Raw genomic sequence first — 15,950 nt, forward strand, 5'->3', positions numbered from 1 at the left:
GGGCCACACACTCCACACAGGACCATGCCTGTGGACTCACACAACTGGAGGAATAACTCCAATCATTTATTACCTGGTTATCGAATTCTAATCCTGAAGTTATAAAGCCATCCTCTTTGTCCGTTGTGTCATTTGTGATTTTTGTTTCTGTGTAATAATCTTCATATCCGTAGTTGTCGTAATAGTCCGTGTGCATGGTCGGATAGTCTGTGGTTGAAGTTTCTGGTATGGTAACGATGGTCTCCGCAAACACATCTTCCTCCCCTTCAGTTTGGCTCTCCTAAATCAACAGGATGTAGAGGCATTATTGGAGCCTCATGAATTCCATCAGCATTACTCTATTGTCACTCTGTTCCATTATCCCAAGTAGTCCATTGACCCATTGCCCACTGCTTCATTGCCCCACTCTCCCAGTGCCCCACTCTCCCAGTGCCCCACTCTCCCAGTGCCCCACTCTCCCAGTGCCCCACTCTCCCAGTGCCCCACTCTCCCAGTGCCCCACTCTCCCATTGCCCCACTCTCCCAGTGCCCACTCTCCCAGTTCCCACTCTCCCATTGCCCCCCTCTCCCAGTGCCCCACTCTCACAATGCCCCGCTATCCCATTACCCCATTGCCCCACTCTCCCAGTGCCCCACTCTCCCAGTGCCCCATTCTCCCATTGCTCCACTCTCCCAGTGCCCCATTCTCCCATTGCCCCACTCTCCCATTGCCCCACTCTCCCATTGCCCCACTCTCCCAGTGCCCCACTCTCCCATTGCCCCACTCTCCCAGTGCCCCACTCTCCCATTGCCCCACTCTCCCATTGCCCCACTCTCCCAGTGCCCCACTCTCCCAGTGCCCCACTCTCCCATTGCCCCACTCTCCCATTGCCCCACTCTCCCATTGCCCCACTCTCCCATTACCCCATTGCCCCACTCTCCCAATGCCCCACTCTCCCAATGCCCCACTCACCCAATGCCCCATTCTCCCATTGCCCCACTCTTCCATTGCCCCATTGCCCCACTCTCCCATTGCCCCACTCTCCCATTACCCCATTGCCCCACTCTCCCAATGCCCCACTCTCCCATTACCCCATTGCCCCACTCTCCCAATGCCCCACTCTCCCATTGCCCCACTCTCCCAGTGGCCCACTATCCCATTACCCCATTGCCCCACTCTCCCATTGCCCCACTCTCCCATTACCCCATTGCCCCACTCTCCCAATGCCCCACTCGCCCAATGCCCCACTCTCCCAGTGCCCCACTATCCCATTACTCCAATGCCCCACTCTCCCAGTGCCCTACTATCTCATTACTCCAATGCCCCAGTATCCCATTGCCCACTGCTTCATTGCCCCACTCTCCCAGTGCCCCACTCTCCCAGTGCCCCACTGTCCCAGTTGCCCCACTATCCCAGTGCCCCACTATCCCAGTGCCCCACTCTCCCAGTGCCCTACTGTCCTAGTTGCCCCACTATCCCAGTGCCCCACTATCCCAGTGCCCACTCTCCCAATGCCCCACTCTCCCAATGCCCCACTATCCCAGTGCCCCACTATCCCAGTGCCCACTCTCCCAATGCCCCACTCTCCCAGTGCCCCACTATCTCATTACTCCAATGCCCCACTCTCCCAGTGCCCCACTATCTCATTACTCCAATGCCCCAGTATCCCATTGCCCACTGCTTCATTGCCCCACTCTCCCAGTGCCCCATTCTCCCATTGCCCCACTCTCCCAGTGCCCCACTCTCCCATTACCCCATTCTCCCATTGCCCCACTCTCCCAGTGCCCCACTCTCCCAGTGCCCCACTCTCCCATTGCCCCATTCTCCCATTGCCCCATTCTCCCATTGCCCCACTCTCCCAGTGCCCCACTCTCCCATTACCCCATTCTCCCATTGCCCCACTCTCCCATTGCCCCACTCTCCCAGTGCCCCACTCTCCCATTACCCCATTCTCCCATTGCCCCACTCTCCCAGTGCCCCACTCTCCCAGTGCCCCATTCTCCCATTGCCCCACTCTCCCAGTACCCCACTCTCCCAGTGCCCCACTCTCCCATTACCCCATTCTCCCATTGCCCCACTCTCCCAGTGCCCCACTCTCCCATTACCCCATTCTCCCATTGCCCCACTCTCCCAGTGCCCCACTCTCCCAGTGCCCCATTCTCCCAGTGCCCCATTCTCCCATTGCCCCACTCTCCCAGTACCCCACTCTCCCAGTGCCCCACTCTCCCATTACCCCATTCTCCCATTGCCCCATTCTCCCAGTGCCCTGCTCTCCCAGTGCCCCACTCTCCCAGTGCCCCACTCTCCCAGTGCCCCACTCTCCCAGAGCCCCACTCTCCCAGAGCCCCACTCTCCCAGAGCCCCACTCTCCCAGTTCCCACTCTCCCAGTGCCCACTCTCCCAGTTCCCCATTGCCCCACTCTCCCATTGCCCCACTCTCCCAGTGCCCACTCTCCCGTTTACCAGTTGATCAGGCACTGCAGTGATTGGACCCGTGATTTGCTCTCCGTATTCTGGTATTTTTTCAGTGGGTGCTTCATTGTAATCGTCTGGGAATTCTTCATAATAAGGATATTCATAATAGTAACTCTCCTCTGCATCCTGTAAACAAAGCATTAACACCACTTAGAGAACGGCTGATTGAAGAATGCCAGTGGGAAATTGCAGTTCCCCGGATTATATAGAATTACAAAGAAATTATTACACAGGAACAGGCCAGTCAGCCCATCCAGCCTGTGCTGGGGTTTGTCCTCCACACGAGCAGTACCCTAAGCCCATGCACCCGCCCTGTTCCGTATCCCTTGATCCCCGGTCTCTGCTTCAATCACTAACTCCAGTAACGATCACTACATCCAAACTTAAACTCGGTCACCAAACCTCTCCACATTCTCCCCTCCACAGTCCGAGTGCTGAACCTGTATCTCTTTCTCTACTTTCTCTCTTATCTCCCCTCATGCCCTCTCTGAGCTCATCTCATGAATGAGACCCACCTCCTGCTCCCTCAACCCGATTCCCACCAAACTGCTGACCACCCAACTTCCCTTCCTGGCCCCCATGTTAACTGATATTGTTAACGGTTCCCTCTCCTCAGGTACTGTCCCCCTCCCCTTCAAATCTGCCATCAACAGCCCCCTCCTCAAAAAAGCCCACCTTTGACCCCTCTGTCCTTGCAAACCGTCTTGCCATCTCCCCCCTCTTTTTCCTCTCTAAAGACCTTGGACATGTTCTCGCCTCCCAAATCCGTGCCCATCTATCCCACAACTCCGTGTTTGAATCTTTCATTGGCTTCCGGTCTCCCAAACACCTGAAATTTAAAATTCTCATTCTTGTGTTCAAATCCCTCCATGGCCTCCCGATTTCTGCAACCTCCTCCAGCCCTACAAACCCCACCCCCCCGAACTCTCCGTTCCTCTGACTCTGACCTCTTGCGCATCCCCGAATTCCTTTCCACCCACCATTGGCGGCAGTGGCTTCAACCATCTCGGCCCCACAGAGAGGTGAGGTGGGACCCCATTCTTTGGGGAGTGGGGAGGGAGACCTGAGGTGATTTGTCGGTTTCACTGGGTGGAGACTTCGCCTCCAAAATCCGTGGGGTCAAAGAGACCGCACTGAGCGGGGGGAAGGGGGCCAGAATATGGACGGGGATCCTGCCATGTTTAGACCAGTCGGGAGGGAGCGTCTACAGCGGGAGCTGAAGGTCTCGAAGCAAAACTTTTCTTCACCTCACCTGGGCCGAAGGGAGGGTTTTGCCCATCTTAAAGGGATAGATCTAGGCGAGGTGAGGAGACCCCCCCACACCTACTGATGCGGCCCATGCCGGCTATGGAATGACCTCGACCCTTTGACCTTGACCTCGACCCCAAGATCTTGCCTTGGGCGGGAGCAGAGGGCCCCCCCACCCCAGGAATTTTCAGCCTCCGTCTTTTGTGACGGATCCGAAGGGGTAGAATTTAGAAAACAGCTCGGAGGGATTGAAGGGGCAGGGGAGGAAAGGAGGTGAATTAAATAAACCGGCCTGTTACATGCGGGATTCAATGGGGCCTAAATTTCTTAGCGCCCCTGACCGCGCAGTGACGGTACCCCAGAACGGAGAGGCCCGAAGATCAAACTAAACTTGTCCCAGGACCACATCAGAGTAAATCAGGCAAGCTGCGGGCACCAACGCAGCCGCCTTTCGGGGCCTAAAGAACCTCGCCCTGCACCGCGGCCCTGGGGTAAATCGGGGGGGGGGGCGGGGGGGGCGGTAGGGGGGAGACCACCGGGGAGGGGGAGACGATCGGGGAGGGGGGAGACCATCGGGGAGGGGGGAGACCATCGGGGAGGAGGAGACGATCGGGGAGGGGGGAGACCATCGGGGAGGGGGGAGACGATCGGGGAGGGGGGAGACCACCGGGGAGGGGGAGACGATCGGGGAGGGGAGACGATCGGGGAGGGGGGAGACCATCGGGGAGGGGGAGACGATCGGGGAGGGGGGAGACCATCGGGGAGGAGGAGACGATCGGGGAGGGGGGAGACGGTCGGGGAGAGGGGAGACCATCGGGGAGGAGGAGACGATCGGGGAGGGGGGAGACCATCGGGGAGGGGGAGACGGTCGGGGAGGGGGGAGAAGATCGGGGAGGGGGGAGACGATCGGGGAGGGGGGAGACGATCGGGGAGGAGGAGACGATCGGGGAGGGGGGAGACCATCGGGGAGGGGGAGACGGTCGGGGAGGGGGGAGAAGATCGGGGAGGGGGGAGACGATCGGGGAGGGGGGAGACGATCGGGGAGGGGGGAGACGATCGGGGAGGGGGGAGACCATCGGGGAGGAGGAGACGATCGGGGAGGGGGGAGACCATCGGGGAGGAGGAGACGATCGGGGAGGGGGGAGACCATCGGGGAGGGGGAGACGGTCGGGGAGGGGGGAGAAGATCGGGGAGGGGGGAGACGATCGGGGAGGGGGGAGACCATCGGGGAGGAGGAGACGATCGGGGAGGGGGGAGACCATCGGGGAGGAGGAGACGATCGGGGAGGGGGGAGACCATCGGGGAGGAGGAGACGATCGGGGAGGGGGGAGACCATCGGGGAGGGGGAGACGGTTGGGGAGGGGGGAGAAGATCGGGGAGGGGGGAGACGATCGGGGAGGGGGGAGACGATCGGGGAGGGGGAGACGATCAGGGAGGGGGGAGACGATCGGGGAGGGGGGAGACGATCGGGGAGGGGGGAGACGATCGGGGAGGGGGGAGACGGTCGGGGAGAGGGGAGACGATCGGGGAGGGGGGAGACGATCGGGGAGGGGGAGACGGTCGGGGAGGGGGGAGAAGATCGGGGAGGGGGGAGACGATCGGGGAGGGGGGAGACGATCGGGGAGGGGGAGACGGTCGGGGAGGGGGAGATGGTCGGGGAGGGGGGAGACAATCGGGGAGGGGGGAGACGATCGGGGAGGGGGAGACGGTCGGGGAGGGGGAGATGGTCGGGGAGGGGGGAGACAATCGGGGAGGGGGGAGACGATCGGGGAGGGGGGAGACGATCGGGGAGGGGGAGACGGTCGGGGAGGGGGAGATGGTCGGGGAGGGGGGAGACGATCGGGGAGGGGGGAGACGATCGGGGAGGGGGGAGACGGTCGGGGAGAGGGGAGACGATCGGGGAGGGGGGAGACGATCGGGGAGGGGGAGACGGTCGGGGAGGGGGAGATGGTCGGGGAGGGGGGAGACAATCGGGGAGGGGGGAGACGATCGGGGAGGGGGAGATGGTCGGGGAGGGGGGAGACAATCGGGGAGGGGGGAGACGATCGGGGAGGGGGGAGACGATCGGGGAGGGGGAGACGGTCGGGGAGGGGGAGATGGTCGGGGAGGGGGAGACGATCGGGGAGGGGGGAGATGGTCAGGGAGGGGGGAGACCATCGGGGAGGGGGGAGACGATCGGGGAGGGGGAGACGGTTGGGGAGGGGGAGATGGTCGGGGAGGGGGGAGACAATCGGGGAGGGGGGAGACGATCGGGGAGGGGGGAGACGATCGGGGAGGGGGAGACGGTCGGGGAGGGGGAGATGGTCGGGGAGGGGGAGACGATCGGGGAGGGGGGAGATGGTCAGGGAGGGGGGAGACCATCGGGGAGGGGGGAGACGATCGGGGAGGGGGAGACGGTTGGGGAGGGGGAGATGGTCGGGGAGGGGGGAGACGATCGGGGAGGGGGGAGACGATCGGGGAGGGGGGAGACGGTCGGGGAGGGGGGAGACGGTCGGGGAGGGGGAGATGGTCGGGGAGGGGGGAGACGATCGGGGAGGGGGGAGATGATCGGGGAGGGGGGAGATGATCGGGGAGGGGGGAGACGATCGGGGAGGGGGGAGACAATCGGGGAGGGGGAGACGATCGGGGAGGGGGGAGACGATCGGGGAGGGGGGAGACGGTCGGGGAGGGGGGAGACGATCGGGGAGGGGGGACTAGAGTGAGGGAGCGCCAATAGCTGTCCGCAGTTATTATGTGGATCCTGGAGCAGTGATCCTGCTCCTTCTGACTCCACAGAAAACAAAATTATTCCAAGGTTTTGGGGCCTTTTATTTTGAGCGTGTTTCCTTTAGAGCTGCTCGTGACCCAGAAATACCAGTCAGAGCTCAGACATCGCAAACTCCCTCAGGGGCAAAACGGTTTCCGGAGTCGGCGTGCTCACATCAGGCGGCCGCCGGGGCTGCCTAAAATAAGGCCCCCGACCAATTTAGCAGCGGCCTGAGCGCCCGGTGCAGATCAGGTCCAGGCCTCGGTCCTGCTAAATTGGTCATCGTTGCCCCCGTTTTAGGCCCACAGAGCAGCCCCAACAATGTTAAATTTAGACGCCTCCCCATGTCTCGAACAAAAATCAACTTGAGTCCTTTTGGTACATTTGAGGGTCATGGGAGGCCCACGGAGACCAAGAGCTGGTCCTAAATATTTACACAAAGCAGTCGAAAAGCTCCCTTTTCTGTAAACATTGCGAGACAGGAGATTTTGGACTGATGGAATGTTCCGATTACTTGAGGCGGGATCACTGAGAGGTCAGCTCTCTCTCTCCCTCTCTTTCTCAGCGAGCCTGGTGCTGAGAGGCACTGAGGTGAAAGCAGGAGAATCTCGGCGGTGACAGACACTCCTCGGTCACTGGGAGGCATCCTCGGATTTCCAATCCTCCAGGATCGTCTCCGAAAGATTAACCTCCTGGACACTGCTGCGAGCAAAAAAACCCAGGGAGAAAAATCACAGGGGCTTTAAACAAAAATGGGGCGACTTTTCTTTCATTTTCTTTGCACACTTTCGTTCATTAGTTTTAAAAAAATATTGGGGAGCGGGGAGAGATTCAACTTGGGCTGGTTTCTGGGGCTAAATGGACGACGCGATGGGAACGCACGTCCTGAGGCCTAGACAAGAGGCCTGAGTCAGTGCAATGGAACAGGCACCAACCGGGGCCTCGGGTCGCCCCTCTCCCCAAAATAAAAACGCAGGAATCACAGACGGGCCAGGAGCAGGTATGTGAGATGTATCCAGTACACGGGCCGGGGAGAGTACGTGGACCAGGAGCAGGTATGTGAGATGTATCCAGTACACGGGCCGGGGAGAGTACGTGGCCAGGAGCAGGTATGTGAGATGTATCCAGTACACGGGCCGGGGAGAGTACGTGGCCAGGAGCAGGTATGTGAGATGTATTCAGTACACGGGCCAGGGAGAGTACGTGGCCAGGAGCAGGTATGTGAGATGTATCCAGTACACGGGCCGGGGAGAGTACGTGGACCAGGAGCAGGTATGTGAGATGTATTCAGTACACGGGCCGGGGAGAGTACGTGGCCAGGAGCAGGTATGTGCGATGTATTCAGTACACGGGCCGGGGTGGAGGAGGGGGGGATCCTTCGGTGTCCGTCTCAGTCTCCAATTCAGACTGACACCCCCCACCCCCCCCCGAGTATAATATTAGCAGCAGAGTGTCCAAGGAGACAGGAATTGCCAACTTTCCCAGATTGGCCTGGAGTGCCCAGGAATTAATGATTAATCTCCAGGGCACTGTTGGGAGAAAAATCACAGGGTGTTAATCACTGCAACTTATTCATTTTCTTTGGTCATTTTTCTATAAAAATATCAGAGCGGGAAGAAAGGCTGTTTGACTGACAGTCAAGAATCATCCAATGGGGTAACGGAGAGTCTGTTTGCCTTCCAATTGGCCATGGGGAGGCGGGGCATTGTGAGGATGGATGTGTTCAGGTGACCAATGGCGGGAGAGTGGGGGCGGGACATCGTGAGGATGGATGTGTCAGGCGACCAATGGCGGGAGAGTGGGGGCGGGGCATTGTGAGGATGGATGTGTTCAGGTGACCAATGGCGGGAGAGTGGGGGCGGGACATCGTGAGGATGGATGTGTCAGGTGACCAATGGCGGGAGAGTGGGGGCGGGGGCATCGTGAGGATGGATGTGTCAGGCGACCAATGGCGGGAGAGTGGGGGCGGGGGCATCGTGAGGATGGATGTGTCAGGCGACCAATGGCGGGAGAGTGGGGGTGTGGCATCGTGAGGATGGATGTGTTCAGGTGACCAATGGCGGGAGAGTGGGGGCGGGGCATCGTGAGGATGGATGTGTCAGGCGACCAATGGCGGGAGAGTGGGGGCGGGGGCATCGTGAGGATGGATGTGTCAGGTGACCAATGGCGGGAGAGTGGGGGCGGGGGCATCGTGAGGATGGATGTGTCAGGTGACCAATGGCGGGAGAGTGGGGGCGGGGGCATCGTGAGGATGGATGTGTCAGGTGACCAATGGCGGGAGAGTGGGGGCGGGGTGGTTAGAGGCCATGTGATGAAACCTCCTGGAATGGTCGATCCGGAGTCGGTGATGTGATTGGTGGATAGGGCGGTCACTCGAAGGCGGGGAGAATAAGCTGATCTCCTCACGGGCTGCGGTGAGAGAGTTTCAGAGATCCCGAGGCAGAGCCCATCTTGTTCAGCTCAAAGTGAGGAGTACTTACCTCATAATCATCGAGGCTGGGATCCTGGGACTGCGGAGAGTCAGGCAATGGGGAGTCACAGTCAGGGCTGTAGTGTTCACAGTAATCATAAGCTGCGCGGTGATCTGGGACAATCAGTAGCTGCTGGATGTCACCCTGTAACAAGGAACAAATTACATCATTGACAACACAGCAGAAAACAGGCTGGCCTTCCAACGTAGGACTAGGCCTCAGACATTAACAATCCTTTTATTGCAGCATTCCCAGCGTTCTCTGTATTTTGTTTTAAGATTTCCGGCATCTGCAGTATTCCGGGTGTTTTTTCTGGTATTTGTACCTTCTCCCTCGCGCAGAATCACTTCGCATAAAACAAACTGTCAGCGTGTAGGCAAACTCGGCAGCCATTTTGCACACAGCAAGATCCCACAAGCAGCAGTGATACGAATGGCTGGATAATCTGCTTTTGGTGGAGATATTTGAGATCTCTGAGCTCCTCCAATTCTGGCCTCCTGCGCATCTCCCACTCCTTCCGTCCCCGCCATTGGCGGCCGTGCCTTCAGCTGCCTGGGCCCTAAGCTCTGGAATTCCCTCCCTAAACCTCTCCGCCTCTCTCTCCCCCTTGAAGACGCTCCTTAAAACCCACCTCTGTCACCTGTCCTGATATCTCCTCTGGCTCAGTGTCATGTTTTGTCTGATTTACACTCCTGTGAAGCGCCTTGTGATGTTTTATTACGTTAAAGGCGCTATATAAATGCAAGTTGTTGTTGTTGTTTTTGAATGAGGGTCAGGGCAATGGGAGAACTCCCTGCCCCTCTTCAAATAGTGCCAGGAGACCCGGAACGGAGGGGGGAGGATCAGGCCTCCGAGTGGGATATTCAGGATACAGTCCGTGCACAGCACAGGGCCAACAAAATCAGGAACTACTGTCAATATAGTGGCTGATTGGAGTTCAAAGCTGCTCTAATCTCAGGATGAATGTAGAGTGATGGAGAGTGATGCTCATTCCCCCCATCGTTCACTCCACCACTGGTAGCAGGGACACCAGCCAGCTCAGCCCCACTCTCTGGAACCCCCACTCTCTGGAACCCCCACTCTCTGGAACCCCCACTCTCTGGAACCCCCACTCTCTGGAACCCCCACTCTCTGGAACCCCCACTCTCTAGAACCCCCACTCTCTAGAACCCCCACTCTCTGGAACCCCCACTCTCTGGAACCCCCACTCTCTAGAACCCCCACTCTCTAGAACCCCCACTCTCTGGAACCCCCACTCTCTGGAACCCCCACTCTCTAGAACCCCCACTCTCTAGAACCCCCACTCTCTGGAACCCCCATTCTTTGGAACCCCCACTCTCTGGAACCCCCTCCCCAACCCCCTTCCCCCTCCCCACTTTAAATACCTGCTCAAAAACCCATCTCCTTGAACACCCTTGCTCTGCCCCTCCCACACCGAGCGCTCCTAACTATTACTTTATCCCTCGTATCGATGGTTTCTCTCCCGCCGTGCGATATTGTCTTCATCAATACTGCTCGATAAACAGGAGTCACTGTTTGTGAAATTACCAGCATTCCCTCTTCACAGATCACTCGCCCAGATAACAAAAGGCCAATAGTTGGGTCCCCGGTCTCCAGGAGATGCTGGAGAGAAGCCACTCACATTCCATTTGTCGGCTGGGGCTCAGTGGCTCTCACTCTCGCCTCCGAGTCCGAAGGTCGTGGGTTCGAGCCCCACTCCAGAGACTTGAGCACAAAATCCAGGCCGATACTCCCAGTGCAGTACTGAGGGAGCGCCGCACTGTCGGAGGGTCAGTACTGAGGGAGCGCTGCACTGTTGGAGGGTCAGTACTGAGGGAGCGCCGCACTGTCGGAGGGTCAGTACTGAGGGAGCGCCGCACTGTCGGAGGGTCAGTACTGAGGGAGCGCCGCACTGTCGGAGGGTCAGTACTGAGGGAGCGCCGCACTGTCGGAGGGTCAGTACTGAGGGAGCGCTGCACTGTCTGAGGGTCAGTACTGAGGGAGCGCCGCACTGTCGGAGGGTCAGTACTGAGGGAGCGCCGCACTGTCGGAGGGTCAGTACTGAGGGAGCGCCGCACTGTCGGAGGGTCAGTACTGAGGGAGCGCCGCACTGTCGGAGGGTCAGTACTGAGGGAGCGCCGCACTGTCGGAGGGTCAGTACTGAGGGAGCGCTGCACTGTCGGAGGGTCAGTACTGAGGGAGCGCCGCACTGTCGGAGGTGCCATCTTTCGGATGAGACGTTAAACCGAGGCCCCGTCTGCCCTCTCAGGTGGGTGTAAAAGATCCCACAACCACTATTTTGAAGATGTCACGATGTGCGCACTGATTCCTGATGTCACTACGTGAACCCCCCCATGCATTAGTTACCATCTCACCCTTTTCCATCTCTCAGCTAGCTACCCCGCTACATGTTAAAAGACCCGATCCAACCTCCCCCTCCCCCAACCTCCCCTCCCCTCCCCCTCCCCCTCCCCTCCCCCTCCCCCATCTTCCATTTGATGTGATGGATTTATTTCGATGAGACCCCCCAGGTAGAGACAGACTTGCTGTCAGGTTCAGTCATGGTGAAGATGAGCAGCTGCCTCCGTTTTCTGATAAAAACCTCTCATTTAGTCAACCTGGAAGTGAGCTGAGAACAGAGAGTGGGCTCGTCTGAGCAAGATCACGGGAACAGCTGCACCTCATCGTCAAAACAAGGAGAGAACTCACACATGTTGCAACATGTGTCCCGTCTCACCCTGTTTTATCAATATCATTCCCGGTCAGTGCTGTCCTCAACTTCCTGCTCTTGTTCCTCCCGAGCTACACAATGTCCTTCCCTGAATCCTCGCTGTGCAATGTCCCCTACTCTAACTCACTCTCTCCCAGGACTTCCCCTGGTGCCCTGCCCTGTGGGACTGGACCCTTCCCCTGGTGCCCTGTAGAGTGTTGAGCAATTCAGTCGGAGGGTAGTTGGGGTGTAGTTGGAGGGTAGTTGGGGTGTAGTTGGAGGGTAGTTGGGGTGTAGTTGGGGTGTAGATGGAGGGTAGTTGGGGTGTAGTTGGAGGGTAGTTGAAGTGTAGTTGAAGGGTAGTTGAAGTGTAGTTGAAGGGTAGTTGGGGTGTAGTTGAAGGGTAGTTGAAGGGTAGTTGGGGTGTAGTTGAAGGGTAGTTGAAGTGTAGTTGAAGGGTAGTTGGGGTGTAGTTGAAGGGTAGTTGAAGGGTAGTTGGGGTGTAGTTGAAGGGTAGTTGGGGTGTAGTTGAAGGGTAGTTGAAGGGTAGTTGGGGTGTAGTTGAAGGGTAGTTGGGGTGTAGTTGGAGGGTAGTTGGGGTGTAGTTGAAGGGTAGTTGAAGGGTAGTTGGGGTGTAGTTGAAGGGTAGTTGGGGTGTACATGGAGGGTAGTTGGGGTGTAGTTGAAGGGTAGTTGGGGTGTAGTTGGGGTGTACATGGAGGGTAGTTGGGGTGTAGTTGAAGGGTAGTTGGGGTGTACATGGAGGGTAGTTGGGGTGTAGTTGAAGGGTAGTTGGGGTGTAGTTGGGGTGTAGTTGGGGTGTACATGGAGGGTAGTTGGGATTCTGGGTGGTTCAGGTCAGAGGTAGTTGGCAGAATGAATAATATTGATGAAAATGGACACCTTGTTTTTGATGTGGGACGGCACATGAAATGGGGGTTGGATTGTCAAATATTGGTTGTTTTCCAGAATTCTTTTCAAAGGACTGAGTACTTAATAATAATTTAACTTCATTTTATTTATAGAGTGAAGATATATCACAGCACACCGCAAAACAAACCAATTAGCTCCACATGTGAAACAAAGTGGATAACAAAAAGCAGGGCGATGAGGGAAAGGCAGAGGGGAGAGGAGGGGAGAGGAGGGGAGGGCGAGAGAGGGAGAAAGAGAGGGAAGAGGAGGGGGTGAGAGAGGGAGAAAGAGAGGGAAGAGGAGGGGGTGAGAGAGGGAGAAAGAGAAAGGGGAGAGGAGGGGGTGAGAGAGGGAGAAAGAGAGGGAAGAGGAGGGGGTGAGAGAGGGAGAAAGAGAGGGAAGAGGAGGGGTTGAGAGAGGGAGAAAGAGAAAGGGGAGAGGAGGGGGTGAGAGAGGGAGAAAGAGAGGGAAGAGGAGGGGGTGAGAGAGGGAGAAAGAGAGGGAAGAGGAGGGGGTGAGAGAGGGAGAAAGAGAGGGAAGAGGAGGGGGTGAGAGAGGGAGAAAGAGAGGGAAGAGGAGGGGGTGAGAGAGGGAGAAAGAGAGGGAAGAGGAGGGGGTGAGAGAGGGAGAAAGAGAAAGGGGAGAGGAGGGGGTGAGAGAGGGAGAAAGAGAGGGAAGAGGAGGGGGTGAGAGAGGGAGAAAGAGAGGGAAGAGGACGGGGTGAGAGAGGGAGAAAGAGAGGGGAGAGGAGGGGTGAGAGAGGGAGAAAGAGAGGGGAGAGGAGGGGGTGGGAGAGGGAGAAAGAGAAAGGGGAGAGGAGGGGGTGAGAGAGGGAGAAAGAGAGGGGAGAGGAGGGGGTGAGAGAGGGAGAAAGAGAGGGAAGAGGAGGGGGTGAGAGAGGGAGAAAGAGAAAGGGGAGAGGAGGGGGTGAGAGAGGGAGAAAGAGAGGGAAGAGGAGGGGGTGAGAGAGGGAGAAAGAGAGGGAAGAGGAGGGGGTGAGAGAGGGAGAAAAAGAGGGAAGAGGAGCGTGAAGCAGGGAGAAAGTTGGAGAGGAGTGGGACAGAAAATGGAGAGTACGGAGATAGAGAAAGACAGAGAGAAGAGAGTGGGTAGATTGGAAAAAAGTCAGAGAGGAGAGCGAAGGTGAATGGAAAGCATAGGGACTGAGCAAGGGAAGGAGAGAGAGTAGGGCAGGGAGAGAAAGAAAGAGCAGGTGAATGGAGGGTGAGATAGAGAGGAGGAGGGAGGGAGAGTGAGAAAGGGGGGAGTGGGACTAGCTGGATTGCTCTTGCATAGAGCCGGCGCGGACTCGATGGGCCGAACGGCCTCCTTCCGTCCTGTAACCTTTCTATGATTCTATGAGAGGGAGTGGAGAGAGATGCAGAATGAGGGTAGATTGAACTGGTCAATATCTCAATAATCCATCCAGGTAACTCAAACATTCTGCATTGCAGGAAACTAAGGAATTCATCAAAGTCACAAATGGATTTCCACTGTACGGAAACAGATGGGAGTGGGGAATTATATAAGAACCACATGGAGAGAGATTCACATAAAACCATACACCATAGAAAACAGACACTCATCCAAATCCAATCAGGCCTCTCCCTCCCCCTGAAACTTGATGGAACAACAGATTCCGACTCTGTGCATCGAGCAGGCACTTTCTCTGCTTCACACTATCGACAAACTAATCAAAGAACCGCAGAATTTCCCACTTGCAAACCTTTATAAAATGCATTCTTCAAAAGTAATGACACCCTCAGTAAATGCTCTGCGGCATTGCTGACAGGGAGTCGGATGATGCACAGAGTTATAAAGAGAGAAAACTTACACCATGGGCTCTATTTTAGCACCCGCTATCGGTGCGTTCCTGGCGGGGGGGGCTCCGAAAATCGGGGAATCCTGGAGCGGGTCGGGAGCCCGGCTCCAACCCGCCCACTTCCGGGTTCCCCACAGACGCTCCGGCGTGCGCAGCCCCCGCATGTGGGACTCCCGCAGGCAATTAAAGCCAGCGGGGGGCCACTTGAGAGTATTTACCTTGGTATTTCAGGTCATTAACAGACCTGATTAAGGGAATATGTCGGGAGGGGTGGGATTTTAGAAACAACTGGGACTGTTTCCCGTACTGGGGAAAACACTCCCAGTTGAAATGGACGTGTTGCAGCCATCAGCCTGTGGCAGCTGCAAAGGTCCATTTGACAGGTGGTGGGGGGAGACCCTCACTCATTGCAGGAGGCCACTCTGTCACTTTGGACAAAGTTTGGCCTCCAGCACCCTCCTCCTGACAATCAAATTCACCAACTTGCATAGACACATGTACCTACCTTGCGGACCCCCTCAGATGTACATCTTCCAGATGGGGGCCGCCATAGCTGCAGTCATGACCTCCTCAGAGGACGAACAGCATCACCAGCCTCGCCGTCCACCTCTGACACGTGGAGCTCCACAACACAGTGCTGTGACACATCCACCTGCACAGCAGGAGGGAGGGCTACCGCAGAGAGAGATGCGTCGCAGAGGGCACTACCCTCGCCACAGGGTCCACAGACCGAGGCTCAGCTTCCTGGACCTCTCTGAACAGCAGTGCACACGGAGGCTCAGAGTCACTTGACATGTAGTCGTGGACATCTGCAGCCTCCTTCATGCCGAGCTGCTCCCGGCTGGCCCGAGCACCATCTTCTTACCAGTCGCTGTCAAAGTCACCACTGCCCTCAACAACTTCTCCCCCGCATCCTTCCAGGGTGCCACCAGGGACATCGCCGACGTCTCTCAGTCGTCTGCACAAAAGAGCCCTGCAAATACACCTACACCTACTCTGCAGTGACACAATGGGTGGCATCAGTTGTGGGTCTTCATTGTGATCCTCAGGAAAGGGCATTATTGCACAAACCAGACAGGATTCGCAAAGACGTGGCAGTAGTGGTGCCAATATAATGTGTGATGTGAGTTGCTCAGAAATTCAATATAAGTAAAAACCATGACAATCCCTCAAACACCCTTGTGCATCCCCTTCATGCTCACGACACGTTTGCCTTACGCTGCCTACTGCACATATGTGATGCATGCCCTGTGGCTGCAGCACAGGTAGTGGCAGGTTGAGTGAGGCTGACCGTGAAAGAGATGCACGAGAGGGTGAGTATGAGATAGAGCCATGAGATTGTATGAGGATTGGGTTGAGTGGTAGTGGTGGGATGAGTACTGGGGAGGTGAGTAAGTGCAGGTAAGATGAGGATGAGGTTTGAGTGGGTATGAGGGGTGATGTGACAGAGTAGTGTTGGCAGTGCAGAAGGAGATGTAGGGTGGGGGCGGTGATGTGGCAGATGGAGTGTAGGGGAATGAGTAAGTGTACTCACTTCGGCTGACCTACTGAGGTCATTGGAGCGCCTCCTGCACTGTATGCAGGTG

General features: G+C 57.2%; 1 protein-coding gene across 1 annotated transcript in view; it reads right to left on the reverse strand.

Annotated features, from left to right (window-relative positions):
* Positions 1 to 15,950, reverse strand: part of LOC137300359 (collagen alpha-1(V) chain-like) — a 199,044-nt gene that overhangs the window by 24,983 nt on the left and 158,111 nt on the right. The window contains 3 exon segments of the mRNA XM_067969443.1: positions 74 to 280; positions 2,444 to 2,581; positions 8,930 to 9,064. Coding sequence (XP_067825544.1) covers positions 74 to 280; positions 2,444 to 2,581; positions 8,930 to 9,064 — 480 coding nt within the window.

The sequence above is a fragment of the Heptranchias perlo genome, chromosome 31, assembly GCF_035084215.1.
Source record: "Heptranchias perlo isolate sHepPer1 chromosome 31, sHepPer1.hap1, whole genome shotgun sequence".
NCBI lineage: Eukaryota > Metazoa > Chordata > Chondrichthyes > Hexanchiformes > Hexanchidae > Heptranchias > Heptranchias perlo.